Consider the following 16,904-nt stretch of genomic DNA (forward strand, 5'->3'; position numbering starts at 1 on the left):
CCATGATCCGTAGCACATTAAAGTAAACTAACGAAACAAGCGAATTTGATTGCAGTTATCATTATGCTGGTTTGCACGCCATTGAAGTGGTTATATTTCAAACAAGAAAATTATCAATCCGCCTCCTTAGTTTTTAGTTTCATAAAATTTGTAAGATCTTCTACAAGTCATTAGAAAATCCAATCTTTGTTTTGGTGCCATATATTACTGAACTGTCAAATTCTGAGTTTTATTTTATCTGCAGCAAGATTTTTTTTTAAGAATAATAACAGAACTACTGTTCGGATGTGTTACTCTACGAGTAAAATTCGGCTCGATTTGACCCTATTAGACGAGTTTCTGTTGCACTATTCAGATAACTTCCATGCTTTTATTTACGAGGGCTGCCATCACACGAGTCCAGAGATCACAATGCCCCGATTAAAAGTGCATTTTCTGCGAATGAGGAAACAGGTATAACTTTGGGTATAAATCACTGATTGTAGGATATGATCAATATCTCCTGTACATATATCAACATGGGGCAGATCTGGCCAGATCAAATGAATGAGTTGCCAGTAATCGGATACCCGTGTTTGCGCGAAGAACTCTGGGATCGTTAGGGGGCAAACATTGCTAGTCGCTAGAAGGAAATGTATGGCGAAAAGTTGTTTCGAGGTACAAGAAAACGATTTTTGAGAGATATCAACGCTTTTTCGCCGTCGTTTTTATCGCGAATGGATTTGGGCAATGTTAATATGTGGAATATGTAAGTTTTTGTTTGAATAACCGTGAAGTATGTGACAAAATCTACCGATAAACTCCGTTGCTTGCGTGAGGTTTATTGTGAAATTTACATCGCGTAATGGTCTGAAAATATTACAAAATTAATTAGGTACAAATCGAGAGGAAATAACCCAGTAAAGCCTTTTAAGTTGTGCACAGGCTACTTTTGGCTTATTTGAAAGCTGAGTCATACAAATAATACTGGAAATAAGCTCGGTGGCGATCATTGTACTGTCTGGAGTTGATTTAATGACAAATGAGTCCGCGCGACTCATGCTGTGTGGCTACTGTGTTGCTCAAAGCCTTTGTTTTGCTTTTACACGCACGTGTTTCAGTTATTTTCCTTTTCTATAACAGATCAAGGATGGCTCCTTGAATATATCTCTGAGTATTTGTAGTTAAAAGTGCCATTTGTGCGTGATTATGCTTTCCAAAGTTTGGTATTGACGGTTGAGTGAAATTGCCCGACACAAAGGGTAGTAGTTCCTTCTGCAATTCTCGATTTCTGTTTTAGAGCTTCTTTTCTGTCTTTACATTTAACTTCTCGGAGGGTCTTTTCTACCATTTGCTCCGGGTAGCCTCTCGAGATCAGGCGTGTATTGAAATTTTCAATAATCTCTTCAATGTATTTCACAATAAACCTCACACAAGCAAAAGGGAGTTTACCAGTAAATTTTATCACTTATTTCACGGTTATTTAAACAAAAACTTACATTTTCTACGTATCAACTTTGTCAAATTCCATTCGCGATAAAACAACGGCGAAAAAGCGTTGATCTGTCCCCAAAACCATGTTTTTGGGCGTCGAAACAACTTTTCGCCATACATTTCCTTCTATCGACTTGCAATGTTTGCCTCCTGACGATCCCAGAGTTCTTTGCGCAAACACGGGTATCCGATTACTGGTAACTTATTCATTGTGTAACATTACATTTCATTTATAGCACGAGAGCTTATCATCGCGTCACGCTACTTGCGTTAAATTAGGAAGCAAGTTGAATCACTCGATGACGAATCACCTGGAAATTATTCTCGCTGACTGGTTTTAGATTCCCATGGTATCAATATCTTTTCAACCCATGAAATATGGTAACTTACAACAGATTTAAGATTAAAGATCGCTCTTTTTTTAATACAGTGCCGTGTAAACATTCCTAAAATGCAATTCTAACCTGTGTGACAATCTGTTTTTGGAAACCTTTTGATAAAGGGTCGTAAATACCTGAATTCAACCCTGACATAAAAAACTAATATCTAATGCGCCCTTTCCGAGAACAAGAAAACAAGTATAAACACAAAAATTAGTATTCAGCAAAGGTCAGATCGTGCCAGATCAAGCCTAATCGAAAGTGAAAATGCGCGCCTGTTTTCTTTAGCTAGCAGTTACACTCGCATTATACTTGCATTGCACTTGTTTGGTTCAGTAGGGGATTTCTTCCTGACATGAGGCTGCTCAAAAGGCCTTTAACTACTTTCAGTTTCAGTTAAAGTTTTTCATGTATAGGTAGATACATGAAGAGAGTTTCATAATAGAACTTGTAGTCTGTGTGCAAAATTTGCACAAGGTGGATTTATTTTTAGGAACAGCAGATTCGCATGCTTCGCTACTTTTTTGTCGTCTGAAAAAATATAATAGCCCAATAATTCAGCCCAAAACAATATGATAGACCACAGCACAAAGCTCGGGGGAATAAACCCCACAAACTCGGTAGTTATTTCCCAGAGCCTCGTGCTGTGGTCTACTGTTTTAGGCTGAATTTTACTATATCGACATTGGTCTGTTGGATTACGGTTCCTTGCCCTGCACTGTAAATCAAGAATACAGGCATACATGTTCTTAGTGTAATGAGTAATCTTATGAAAGTGCAAGAGGTTATTTAAAGGTTTTCCCTACTCTTGTTATTTTCAAAATCAGCTTTGAAACTGCTCGTACAATTTGAGAGCATTTACAAAGATCCCACGCCCTCTAAACCCTTCGTTATACTTTCAACCCCCTCAAAAATATTATGTTTGTGAAATGTTATGATTTGACAAGAGATGTTTTGACGTGTTCGAAAAGCGTGGGAAACTGACTTTTTCTATTGTTAGTGGTTGACCCTTTTGGTTATCCAGACATCTCGTGACCACAAATCATTCAAGTTATAGCCAGTTATTAGCATAACGCTGTATTTGATATTTTACTTTCGGTTTCAGTTGATTTGCAGTTTCCGCTCGGAGCATTGGCTAGCATTACCAAACGAAACGAAAGGATATCAAAAGACTCAAGACTCCGCATGAGATTAAACATAGACCGATTGTAAATTCGTGCAAATTTCTACAAGGACAAATTTTAATAAATTGTTGCTAGAACACCGCGGATTTAACCAATGCGAGAGCGATGAACAACGTGTTAGACAGACCAAACCTAATGGACATAACTTGATAAAATCCTTACCGTGGACATTTTTTCTTTTACTTCCAGTTGGACCCAGTTGATTTGAGATTTGCATTTGAAACAAAACGAGGGAACTTCAAATACTCTCATGAGTCCTGAGATGTAACACGACCAATTTGTAAGTATATACAAGTCGTTTATGTGTCTCTGACATCAGAAAAGAAGATGTTAAGTCTTATATCATTTTCGAACTTGTTAAGTCAATTGTAATCCGAATTTACAGTAGCAAGCAAACCACCAATTACTTTTCTCTGCTCCAGCGCAAGTGGATTCGCAATTAGGTTTGAACTGATTTCCATGAACCATGACATGAAATAAAGCTTCCATGATTATCATTTGCTGAACAAAGACTCCATTATACTTGTCTCCATACCTTTGTTATGGTTGGAAGAATTTGCTTCAATGTTGACATCTTTCCTTTGGTGATCGTTCTCGTATTTCATGTAAACGGCATCTTCAAATCTGATTTGATCACTGCTGCATGTATACCAATGTAAAGCATTGTGACACAATTCATCTTTGCTTACAAATTATACTGCTGAGAGCAACGCCGGAAATTAACAACATTCTCTTACGTTATACAAATAGACTTATTCCAACTCAAGCTTTGTGCTTAATTGCCACTTAACATAATTCTCAATGAAAAGAAGAGAAATAAATTCTCGTTTTCACTGGGTCCTTAGTTTAGTGAAACGAAATTTGACCCTTGTGTTTTCTTACTCTGCTTTGTCTACAAAGTCGTTCATTATTCGGAATATCAGAATTTCAGTAACGTTTCACCAGCACATTTTATTTTTTCAGAATTAACACCCTGTCTGCCGTCGTGAAGAATTTGGAATGTCGAATTTCAGTAATATTTTGTGTAGAACTTCACCATGAGAAGCATCTCAAAACACAACTATTGTTTTAATAAATTGTTGTTAGAACTTGGATTTAACCAATGCGAGAGGGATGAAGAACGTGTTAGACGGAACAAACCCAGTGAATATAACTTAACATAATCCTTACCGGACACATTTTGACTTTCAATTTCAGTTGATTTGAGATTTGCATTGGAAACAAAACGAGGGAACTTCAAATACTCTTATGAGTCCTGAGATGTAACACGACCAATTTGTAAGTACATAAGGGTCAGTTTTGTGTCTCTGATAGCAGAACAGAAGATTTCAAGTCTTATATCATTTTCCAAGTTGATTTACCTGTCCATAAGCTTAGCTTACAGTATTAGGCAAAAACCACTAATTAGTTCTCTCTGCTCCCGTGGAAGTGGATTCGCAATGTTTGATTTGATTTCCATGACCCGTAGCACATTAAAGAAAGCTTCCATGATTGTCTTTTGCCGAACAAAGACTCCATTATACTTGTCTCCACACCTTTGTTACGGCTGGAAGAATTTCTTTCAATGTTGACATCTTTCCTTTGGTGATCATTTTCGTATTTCATCTAAACGGCATCTTCAATTTCTGTCTTGCTCTTTTAGAGAAATATCTGATTTGATCACTGCTGCATGTATACCAATGTAACGCACTGTGAAACAATTCATTCTTGTTTACAAATTATACTGCTGAGAGCAACGCCGGAAATTAACAACATTCTCTCGCGTTATACAAACAGACTTATTCCAACTCAAGCCAAATATTTCTTTTTGCTTAATTGTAAAGAAGCATTACACAATTCACAATGAAAAGAAGAGAAATAAATTCTCGTTTTTGCGGGCTGCTAAATTTAGAGAAACGAAATTTTAGATGTCTAGTTGACCCTTGTGTTTTCCCAGTCTGCTCTGCTTACAAAGTCGTTCATTATTCGGAATATCAGAATTTCAGTAGGGTTTCATCAGCACATTTTGATTTTTTTAGAATAAACCTGTATGCTGTCGTGAAGAATTTGGAATGTCGAATTCAAGTAATATTTTGTGTAGAGCTTCACCATGAGAAGCATTTCGAAACACAACTGTTGACCACCGTTGTCTGTGAGCAAACTTTGTACAAGGTCAATGTATTTGAGAATGAGCAGGAACAGAATCTTTGAATTCGTATGTTTCGGCAATTTCGGTTGTCTTCCAAAACAGAGTAAAAACTGTTCCTGACCGGTCAGAAATTAGCTTCGCTGTTATCGTTTTATAAAACCAACTGCTACAAAGCTAACGAAACAAGCGAATTTCATGGCAGTTATCATTATGCTGGTTTGCACGCCAGAGACGTGGTCATATTTTAAAACAAGAAAATTATCAATCCTTCTTAGTTTTTAATTTCATAAAATGTGAGATCTTTTACAAGTTCTGAGGAAATCTAATCTTTCTTTTGGTCCCATATATTACTAAACCGTAAAATTCTGAGTTTTATTTTATCTGCAACAAGACACTTTTTAAGAATAATAACACAACTACTGTTCGGATGTATTACTCTAAGAGTAAAATTCGGTCCGATTTGACCCGATTAGACGAGTTTCGGTCCCGCGATTCACATTCCACGGGCTGGCATCAGACAAGTCCAAAGATCACAATGCGCCGATTGAGAGGAGTTTTTGTTGCGCTATGCAGATTCCATGCTTTTATTTACGAGGGTTGGCATCAGACAAGTCCACAGATCACAACGAGCCGATTAAGAGTGCATTTTCTGCGGATAAGCAAACAGGTATAACTTTGGGTATAAATCACAAGAATTAATTGTACGATATGATCTATGTATCTCCTGTACATATATGAACTTGTGGCAGATCAGGCCAGATCAAATTCATGACATGTATAACATTACACGCGTCACGCTACTTGCGTTAAATAACGAAGCAAGTTGAATCACTCGAAGACGGATCACCTACAATTCATTCTCGCTGACTTGTTTTAGATTCCTGTGGTATCAATATCATTTCAACCCATGAAATAAGGTAACTAACGTCAAACTTAAGATTAAAGTTCGCTTTATTTTCATACAGAGCCGGGTAAACATTCTTGAAAAGGAATTCTAACCTGTATGACAATCTGTTCTTGGAAACATTTTGATAAAGGCTCGTAAATACTTGAATTCAACCCTGACATGAGAAGAAATGGGGGATCATAATGAGCCGATAAAAACTAACATCTAATGCGCACTTTCCGGGAACAAGAAAACAGGTATAAATCACAAAATTAGTATTGAGCAAAGGTCACATTGGGCTAGATCGAGCCTAATCGAAAGTGAAAATGCGCTCCTGTTTTTGTTTAGTTAGCATTGCAGATGGGTTACACTTTTTTGGTGCAGCAGTGGATTTCTTCGCACTCTAAAATAAGTGACAGGAGGTTGCCCGAACGGCCTTTGACTAATTTCAGTTTCAGTGGAATGTCAAGTTTAGCAAGTTTTTTCATGTATATGTACTTAAGGAGTGTTTCTTAACAGAACTGTAGTTTGTGTGCAAAATTTACACAAGGTGGATATACTTTTTGGAAAAGCAGATTAGCATGCTTCGTTAATTTCACTCGCCTAGCAAAAGATAATTGGATAATGGTTCCTGGCACTGCAATGCCAGTCTAAGGAATACGGGCGTACATGTTCTTAGTGAAATGAGAAAGCGCGTGAAAGCCAAGCGGTTGCTAATTTTTTTTCCTACTCGTGTTATTTGCAAAATTCTTTGATTGAAACTGCTCGTACAATTTGAGAGAATTTTCGAATATCACTCGCTTTGTAAACCCTTCATTGCACTTTCAAACTCCCTCAAAAATACTTTTATTGTTGCTCATTTTTTAAACTCCAAATTCTGCATAATTTAATCACTACCTTACCTTACTTATTGTCACCTAGTGTGGCACTTCTGCAGAGCTAGCGATGCACGTAAACTTGAACGACTACAGGAAAGGGGCTTGAGGGCCGTTTACAAGGACAAGCATGCTAGCTATACTCAGCTACTGGAGAGAGCCAAGTTGCCAACTCTAGCGAACAGGCGTTTACAAGATATCTCTATTCTTATGTATAAAGTTAAACATAGACTATGTCCTAATAGCATCTGTAACGTTTTTAACGAGCATATTTCTGCATACAACCTGAGACAATCAGATTTTTCTACTCCTAGACACAACACTGTTACTTATGGGAAGCACTCTTTGCGTTATGTAGGACCCAAATTATGGGGCAAACTGTCTATGGCTGACAGATCAGCCAAGACACTGCAGGCTTTTACAAACTATATTCGCAAAAGGGATATAACTCGCTTAATGGACACCGGCGGTAAGGGCTGCATCCTATGCTGCACATAATGCCCTTCAAGTCATTTATTTATTTATTTTTATTGTATTAATATTAGTATTGGTATAGTTTTTTAGCAGTGTCCCCTAATTAGTATGGTGTTTTTATTCCCAGGCTATAAGGTTTTTTGACACTTTAATAAAGTTCTCACTCACTCACTCACTCACGATACAGAAATGCAATATTTTGTTATTCAGTTTTGTTTTGACAGAGCTTTTGTTTTTGTTTGATTTTGTAAACCTTTCATATGATTCAATCGATATAGATACTGTTACTGTATATTAAATCGCTTCACCTCATGTACTTGTCATTGTTTACGGAAATACGGTATTTCAGAGTTATCGATCGTTCACGAGAATGTTATTTGTCCCTTTCAAGGTTTTTTAATACTGACCAATATTGATATGAACCTTTTAAGACGAATTCTGAGGGAACCTGTTATCAGCGGACACCATGTATTAAGCGGACACTAGCAAGGGTCCTGAGGGTGTCCGCTTAATACAGCTTTGACTGTAGTCACGTAAGACTTTGTTAATGAACCATCACAAATTTTTTTTTTTGATTTCAAGTTTAATAGGTGTATAGCAGATAGCTGAGAGCTGACACAAGTCAACCAAATACGTCTCAATAGTACACGTACATAAAAATGATCAGACAAAGTGGTGACGATTGCGGCCAAGCACTTGCTTACAAGAGTCACATTAATTCTAAAGAAGACATTAAATACTACAACCAACAACTTAGCATTGCCAAAGAACTGGGGGACAGAGCAAGAGAGGGATGTGCTTATGGCAATCTTGGCAATGCTTACGACAGTCTGGGTGATTTTAAACAAGCCGTAGAGTACCACAACCAAGATCTTAGCATTGCCAAAGAACTAGGGGACAGAGCAGTAGAGGGACGTGCTTATGGCAATCTTGGCAATGCTTACCAGAGTCTCGGTGATTTTAAACAAGCCGTAAAGTACCACAACCAACATCTTAGCATTGCCAAAGAACTGGGGGACAGGGCAGGAGAGGGACGTGCTTATGGCAAACTTGGCAATGCTTACCAGAGTCTGGGTGATTTTAAACAAGCCGTAAAGTACCACAACCAAGATCTTAGCATTGCCAAAGAACTGGGGGACAGGGCAGGAGAGGGACGTGCTTATGGCAATCTTGGCATTGCTTACCGGAGTCTGGGTGATTTTAAACAAGCCGTAAAGTACCACAACCAACATCTTAGCATTGCCAAAGAACTGGGGGACAGGGCAGGAGAGGGACGTGCTTATGGCAACCTTGGCAATGCTTACCAGAGTCTGGGTGATTTTAAACAAGCCGTAAAGTACCACAACCAAGATCTTAGCATTGCCAAAGAACTGGGGGACAGGGCAGGAGAGGGACGTGCTTATGGCAATCTTGGCAATGCTTACCAGAGTCTGGGTGATTTTAAACAAGCCGTAAAGTACCACAACCAACATCTTAGCATTGCCAAAGAACTGGGGGACAGGCCAGGAGAGGGACGTGCTTATGGCAACCTTGGCAATGCTTACCAGAGTCTGGGCGATTTTAAACAAGCCGTAAAGTACCACAACCAAGTTCTTACCATTGCCAAAGAACTGGGGGACAGGGCAGGAGAGGGAGGTGCTTATGGCAATCTTGGCATTGCTTACCGGAGTCTGGGTGATTTTAAACAAGCCGTAAAGTACCACAACCAACATCTTAGCATTGCCAAAGAACTGGGGGACAGGGCAGGAGAGGGACGTGCTTATGGCAACCTTGGCAATGCTTACCTGAGTCTGGGTGATTTTAAACAAGCCGTAAAGTACCACAACCAAGATCTTACCATTGCCAAAGAACTGGGGGACAGGGCAGGAGAGGGACTTGCTTATGGCAATCTTGGCACTGCTTACCAGAGTCTGGGTGATTTTAAACAAGCCGTAAAGTACCACAACCAAGATCTTAGCATTGCCAAAGAACTGGGGGACAGGGCAGGAGAGGGACGTGCTTATGGCAATCTTGGCATTGCTTACCGGAGTCTGGGTGATTTTAAACTAGCCGTAAAGTACCACAACCAACATCTTAGCATTGCCAAAGAACTGGGGGACAGAACAGGAGAGGGACGTGCTTATGGCAATCTTGGCAATGCTTACCAGAGTCTGGGTGATTTTAAACAAGCCGTAAAGTACCACAACCAACATCTTAGCATTGCCAAAGAACTGGGGGACAGAGCAGGAGAGGGACGTGCTTATGGCAATCTTGGCATAGCTTACCAGAGTCTGGGTGATTTTAAACAAGCCGTAAAGTACCACAACCAACATCTTAGCATTGCCAAAGAACTGGGGGACAGAACAGGAGAGGGACGTGCTTATGGCAACCTTGGCAATGCTTACCAGAGTCTGGGTGATTTTAAACAAGCCGTAAAGTACCACAACCAAGTTCTTAGCATTGCCAAAGAACTGGGGGACAGGGCAGGAGAGGGAGGTGCTTATGGCAATCTTGGCATTGCTTACCGGAGTCTGGGTGATTTTAAACAAGCCGTAAAGTACCACAACCAACATCTTAGCATTGCCAAAGAACTGGGGGACAGGGCAGGAGAGGGAGGTGCTTATGGCAACCTTGGCAATGCTTACCTGAGTCTGGGTGATTTTAAACAAGCCGTAAAGTACCACAACCAACATCTTAGCATTGCCAAAGAACTGGGGGACAGGCCAGGAGAGGGAGGTGCTTATGGCAACCTTGGCATTGCTTACCGGAGTCTGGGTGATTTTAAACAAGCCGTAAAGTACCACAACCAACATCTTAGCGTTGCCAAAGAACTGGGGGACAGAGCAGGAGAGGGACGTGCTTATGGCAATCTTGGCAATGCTTACGACAGTCTGGGTGATTTTAAACAAGCCGTAAAGTACCACAACCAACATCTTAGCATTGCTAAAGAACTGGGGGACAGGGCAGGAGAGGGACGTGCTTATGGCAACCTTGGCAATGCTTACCAGAGTCTGGGTGATTTTAAACAAGCCGTAAAGTACCACAACCAAGATCTTAGCATTGCCAAAGAACTGGGGGACAGGGCAGGAGAGGGATGTGCTTATGGCAACCTTGGCAATGCTTACCTGAGTCTGGGTGATTTTAAACAAGCCGTAAAGCACCACAACCAACATCTTAGCATTGCCAAAGAACTGGGGGACAGGGCAGGAGAGGGACTTGCTTATGGCAATCTTGGCACTGCTTACCAGAGTCTGGGTGATTTTAAACAAGCCGTAAAGTACCACAACCAACATCTTAGCATTGCCAAAGAACTGGGGGACAGGCCAGGAGAGGGACGTGCTTATGGCAATCTTGGCATTGCTTACCGGAGTCTGGGTGATTTTAAACTAGCCGTAGAGTACCACAACCAAGATCTTAGCATTGCCAAAGAACTGGGGGACAGGGCAGGAGAGGGACGTGCTTATGGCAACCTTGGCAATGCTTACCAGAGTCTGGGTGATTTTAAACACGCCGTAAAGTACCACAACCAAGTTCTTAGCATTGTCAAAGAACTGGGGGACAGGGCAGGAGAGGGACGTGCTTATGGCAATCTTGGCAATGCTTACCAGAGTCTGGGTGATTTTAAACAAGCCGTAAAGTACCACAACCAACATCTTAGCATTGCCAAAGAACTGGGGGACAGGGCAGGAGAGGGAGGTGCTTATGGCAACCTTGGCAATGCTTGCCAGAATCTGGGTGATTTTAAACAAGCCGTAGAGTACCACAACCAAGATCTTAGCATTGCCAAAGAACTGGGGGACAGGGCAGGAGAGGGAGGTGCTTATGGCAACCTTGGCAATGCTTACCAGAGTCTGGGTGATTTTAAACAAGCCGTAAAGTACCACAACCAACATCTTAGCATTGCCAAAGAACTGGGAAACAGGGCTGAAGAAGCTCATTCATGCTTTTGCTTAGGACGCGATTTTGAATTGTCAGGAAATTTGCCGAAAGCTCTCTGTCATTACCGATCCAGTGTAAAATTGATCAATGACACGAGGGCTCTCCTTCAGTCCGAAGATGATTGGAAAATATCTTATCGTAATTGGTGCCCAGACGCTTACACTGCGCTTTGGAGAACTTTGCTAAGGCTTCAAAAGACTGCTGAGGCTTTGTGTGTTGTCGAGCAAGGACGAGCACAAGCCTTAGAGGATCTTATAAAGGAACAGTATGGCTCTCAATTACTAACGATTGGCTCACCTGAAGATAACGTAACGATCGCAAGCATGTCAAGTGGTATATTCATGCAAACACTGGTCTTAGCACTAGAAAGTACCAAAATCCATTCCTGGCTACTTAACAAAGAAAGGGAGGTTCAGTATAGGAGGAAAGAAATAGAAGGTGAAGATGCTGTTACCTTCTTAGAGTGTGTAAGAAAAGATGTTTTTAAAGAGTACAAAATTGATGGAAGAGTTGCCTGTGAAAATCGTTCTCTGGATGAGCAAACAAACAAAATTTCTCCAAGTAGAGAATTCACCGAGGAGAGAGAAAAAACATTAGCCTGCAACAACAATTCTTTGCGCGTCTTTCATGATTGTATCATTGCCCCCATTGCAGACCTACTTGAGGGCGACGAATTGATCATTGTCCCCGACGGTCCATTATGTTTGGCTCCGTATGCTGCATTTTTAGTTGATAAATTCAAGTATCTCAGTGAATCTATCAAGATACGAATTCTTCCCTCGTTGACGACTCTGAAACTGATCAGGAACTTTCCTCAAGACTACCACAGGAGCAGTGGAGTATTGCTCGTGGGAGATCCATGTGTTGAAGAAATTCGAAACGACCAAGGCGAAGCCATTTTATCGCCCTTGCCATATGCCAGAGAAGAAGTAAAGACGATAGGAAAAATGCTCGGTGTCGTACCTCTCACTGGAAATAAAGCAACTAAAGAGGAGGTGCTGAAAAGAATCGGTTCAGTTGCCTTGGTACACATTGCAGCGCATGGCAATATGGAAACTGGTGAAATTGCTCTGGCTCCGAATCCCGCACGGATATCCAAGATCCCTGAAGAGAAAGATTATGTGTTGAAAATGGCGGATGTGCGAGCGGCGAAGCTGCGTGCAAGGCTAGTTGTGCTAAGTTGCTGTCACAGTGCACAAGGTAAGGTTACCCCTGAGGGTGTGGTCGGTATTGCAAGGTGTTTCCTGGGTGCTGGTGCTCGCTCGGTTCTCGTGTCACTCTGGGCAATTGATGACGAGGCAACAATGGAGTTTATGGAAAGTTTCTACAGGCATTTGAGTCTTGGATGTAGCGCAAGTGTAGCTGTTCACCGGGCTAGGAGGTGTCTAAGAGAGTCAGAGAAGTTTGGTGCGGTAAAACACTGGGCCCCGTTTGTTCTCATCGGCGATGACGTGACCATAGAATTTGAAGAAAGCCAGTGAAAACATCGTGAGTAAACCTTTTTCTAATCTTTAGGACGCAACATTTATTTTTAGTTTATAAAAGTGCTAATATGAAAGTTGTTAATTATTATTCTGATCAGCGTCCTTCATGGAAATGCAAAGTGAGCAGCTCGCGAATGCTTGTGCCATTACCTAAGTGCGTGCGGTTCTTTGATCATTAGAGATTTCGCCTTTTTTCACGCCAAAAGAGAAATTTTATGAAAAAAATAGTACGGGTCCAACACAACAATTAAAAGCACCCCCTCAACTGATGGGTGTTTCCGTTGTACGAATTCAGACGATCTTTACAACTGCTTTCAGTGTTACGTACATAAGCGACATCGTTCGACCATCTTTCGACATGTAAACGGCTGAAAGATCGTTTAACTGTATAACTGGCAATTTTTCCGGTTTTTACCGGAACAAATAACCAATATCCTCAACCTGACCTCAAATGAATGAAGGAGGTTGTGGACTTGTCAGGTTTCTCCATTTACAGGATAATTGAAACGATTTTAGTGTTGTCGGTCGGCTGTCAATGGTGACTTTCGGTAGAATTGGGCCGCTACCGCTCAGTAAATATTCGAAAGATGTAAACATTCAAAACAGTCAATTTATCTCTCACAGAATGTTCTCTTGATACTCCTAGCCTTAGTTTGATGTCAAATAAATCCATCGTTTATAGCTAAAAGTCGAGTTCGATCGTAAAGAAACCAGTTGTGGTTACATTTTTTACGTAGGCCAGGTTACATAGCATGTCGGGAAATGGCATGTTGAAAGACGGTCGCTATGCCAGTAACAGTGAAAGCGGGTGTGAAAAGAAACCAAAACTGTCTCGACGAAGTCAGGCGTGATCTGCCATCTGCGCGCGCAACCTGAACATGAAACATGAAGTCTATTTCTCTACAGATGTACTTAAAGCAATATTGTGCGTAAAGCAATCCGTGTTGCTATCGAATTATAGAAACACTCGTGGAAGTTTGAGAGAACTGGAAAGAGCTGTGGAAACATTAGCCTGTCGGCCTTTGTTCCCACAACATTTCTCGTTCTCCGACTTCTTTAACTCGATAGAAACACGGTGCTGTTTGACAGAATTCTTGGTACCCATTATTTTGTCAATAAAAGGTAGTTTTCTCATTTGTCTTTCTGTTTCAGATACTGAATGATCAAGAAAAGAGAAAGCTCCTTGGTAATTAGTTACCTTATAACATGAAATTTTCGCGCGACGTTAATTTCGCGAATTTCGCGATTTCAAAATTTCGCGAAATTAAAGGGACGGGAACAATAAGTGTCCCGAACATAACATGACGCGAAAGTTAAGTGACTCAAATTATGTTACTGTTGACATATAGTCCAGCAGTTGCGCGTTTGTTAATTTTGACGTTATCGTACCTTTGATATCGAGTAAGTCGGTTTACTAAATTGTAGGACATGTTTAAGTAACATTGTTCAGGAAATCAATGGGGGTTACTCGAAAACGCGAAGTTAAAGTGATTCAAAATACAAAATTTTCGCAAAATCGCGGAATTTAGGTGTCGCGAAATATGCGCACCTCAAAAACGCTAATTAAACGTGTCGCGAAAATTTCATGTAATAAGGTAAGGTTTTTTCTGTATCCTTTTTTCCAATATGTGTATGGTATGATGCTACAAACCAACCAAAAGCTTATCTTTTGCTGCATCGTTATATGTTTCCAAACAGAGAACAGTTGCTGTCAGAGCAAAGCTCGAGGGAAAAAGTCATGTAAGCTGAAGTTGATCCGTTCTCTTCCAAGGAAAGAGCTGTTAAATCCAGAGGTCTTCTCTGCCTGAGAGTGGACAATGAGACTTATTCAAGTACTTTTATTGTATTTCTGTTTTCGTTGCAAATCATTGCCAAAGCAAGTTCCAGATTTGGACAAGTTTTAAGTAAATCAATTTTACTTGTTGCGTAGGTGTAAAATACAAAGAAAATAGCAAATAGTTATTAGTCGCTTTGAAATTGAAAGGTAACCCAAAATGGGATAATTTTATAAGGTCGTAATACTAGCAATAATGATAAATATTGCATAAAACGTACAACAGTTTTTAAAGACATGTTTCGGCATGCTTATGCCATCTTCAGTTTAATAGAGTGACTAATGATACGTGACACAAGTTATATACTACAAAATATGAATAAATTATTTACAATATGCATTACAAAACAGTGGAAACGGAAATTACAGAGTTAAAAAGGTGTTGAAGTGATGTAACTGTTTGTTAAGGTCAGGTTTGTTCTTACTAATATAAAAGGCTTCTTTAAGTTTAAGATCAATAGAGCTATTCGCTGAGTCTAAGATGCGAAAACAAGAAGGTGTGTACATGCCCCTGCATGAAGAAAATTGAGAAAGATGTTTAAAAATATGCGAGTTTTTATCGCTTACTGTATGTTCTTTAATCCTGGTGGAAAAATGGCGACTGGTTTCACCAATATAACAGGAATTACATCCCGCACAAGTAAATTGATTAACTACCATGGATTTTAGAGCATCAGGAGTACGATCTTTAAAACTGAACATATTCTTGATTTTGAAAGAAGTAAAAACTAATTTGATATTAAGATCCGTTTCACAAAAACGTTTAAGTAATTGCCGTAGTTTGAGTTCCGTTATTCTAGAGTACTGGCCGATAAAAGGAAGCTTAAAATAGCGTATATTGTTTTCATCATTAACGTTGCGGCTTTTTTGATCAGAAGGCTTGTTAAGATACCGCTTGAAGGTTTTTTCAATGATGTGTGAAGGAAACGAGTTACGTTTTAGAGTGTCCGAAAGCTTGATCAAATCGTTTTCAAAACCGGAAGAAGTGTTGCTGATTTTATAAGTTCGGTCAATGAGAGTACGGACAAGGCCAATTTTATAGCGAAACGGAGTGAAACTAAAAAAATTTGTTAAGAGACCAGTGTAGGTTTTTTTTATGAAAAACTGAAAAAACGCAGTCATGCGAAGAGTTGTCAATTAGAACATCCAAAAAGGAAAGTTTATCGTCGTTCTGTTTCTCGAAAGTAAATTTGATGTTGGGATGTTGAGAATTGATGAATTCAAAGAAAGACATGGCATCCCGCTCATCTTTAAAGACGCAAAAAGTATCGTCAACATAACGCCTATAGAGTAAGATGTCGGCCTTGTTAAAATTATTTAAGATCCACTACACCATGAAGAACAAACTAATTGATAAAAACTCCGCAACGCACCTAAAAACTGAAATCGCTCATTTGGCTCAGAACTATCTCTCTTCCTACCGTCCTTGAAGCAACGATCTCAAAAAACACCGCATCCTACGAACTCTGAGGAACAATCATAATATCATAATTCTTAAGCCCGACAAAGGTAATGGCGTAGTTATTTTAGACCGTACCGTTTATTTAGATTCTTGTTTTAATATACTTAATGATAAGACTAAGTTTAAACTTTTAGATAACGATCCTACTTTATTAAGAGAAGGCAGGCTTAAACGTTTTATTACTCAACTTAAGAAAAAGCGTTCTATCGATGATGATACCTATTGCAACATATTTCCTAAGGGTTCACAACCAGCAAAATTCTATGGCCTTCCGAAATTACATAAGAAACGTGATAATCATAGGCAACCACCTCTTAGACCCATTGTATCCTCTATTGGAGCTTACAATTATAATTTAGCTAAGTACTTAAGTTCTCTTCTTGTTCCGCTTTTACCTGATAAATATTCGGTTAAGGATTCCTTTTCTTTTGTTGAAGAGCTCAGGAGTTTCGATTTTAACAACAAGTTCCTTATTTCCTTCGATGTTGAAAGCCTTTTTACAAACATTCCGCTAAATGAAACTATCGATATTGCCGTTGACCTTATTTTGAAACATCATCCCAAATTTTCCATCAAAAAACCCGACCTTAAGAAATTGTTTTCATTTGCCACATCCGAGACTCATTTTCTTTTCAATGGTAAATTTTATGATCAAGTCGATGGGGTAGCTATGGGCTCCCCTTTAGCACCTATTTTAGCTAATCTTTTTCTTGGATTTCACGAAGAAACATGGCTAAATAATTTTAACAAGGCCGACATCTTACTCTATAGGCGTTATGTTGACGATACTTTTTGCGTCTTTAAAA

At 39.8% G+C, this 16,904-nt stretch overlaps 2 protein-coding genes across 3 annotated transcripts in view; both read left to right on the top strand.

Moving 5' to 3' along the window:
• The first annotated feature begins 3,256 nt into the window (after positions 1 to 3,256).
• The window catches only part of LOC110069646 (uncharacterized), a 57,591-nt gene continuing 43,943 nt past the window's right edge, over positions 3,257 to 16,904 (top strand). The window contains exon 1 of the mRNA XM_089288537.1: positions 3,257 to 3,317. The gene's annotated coding sequence lies outside the window, so the exon portion shown is untranslated. The remainder of the gene's footprint in view (positions 3,318 to 16,904) is intronic.
• LOC149112998 (uncharacterized) lies at positions 4,235 to 16,016 on the top strand. Of its 2 annotated transcripts, XM_089288525.1 has the most exons (4): positions 4,235 to 4,315; positions 7,983 to 12,806; positions 13,955 to 13,988; positions 14,501 to 16,016. In XM_089288525.1, the coding sequence occupies exon 2, from the start codon at positions 8,060 to 8,062 to the stop codon at positions 12,797 to 12,799; it is 4,740 nt and encodes a 1,579-aa protein (XP_089144651.1). In that variant the 5' UTR covers positions 4,235 to 4,315; positions 7,983 to 8,059; the 3' UTR covers positions 12,800 to 12,806; positions 13,955 to 13,988; positions 14,501 to 16,016. The 2 variants fall into 2 exon arrangements, with proteins under 2 accessions (XP_089144651.1, XP_089144652.1); XM_089288526.1 differs by lacking the exon at positions 13,955 to 13,988.

Source organism: Orbicella faveolata, unplaced genomic scaffold (assembly GCF_042242905.1).
Source record: "Orbicella faveolata isolate gen_17 unplaced genomic scaffold, um_ofav_v1 contig_17, whole genome shotgun sequence".
NCBI classification, from domain to species: Eukaryota; Metazoa; Cnidaria; class Anthozoa; order Scleractinia; family Merulinidae; genus Orbicella; species Orbicella faveolata.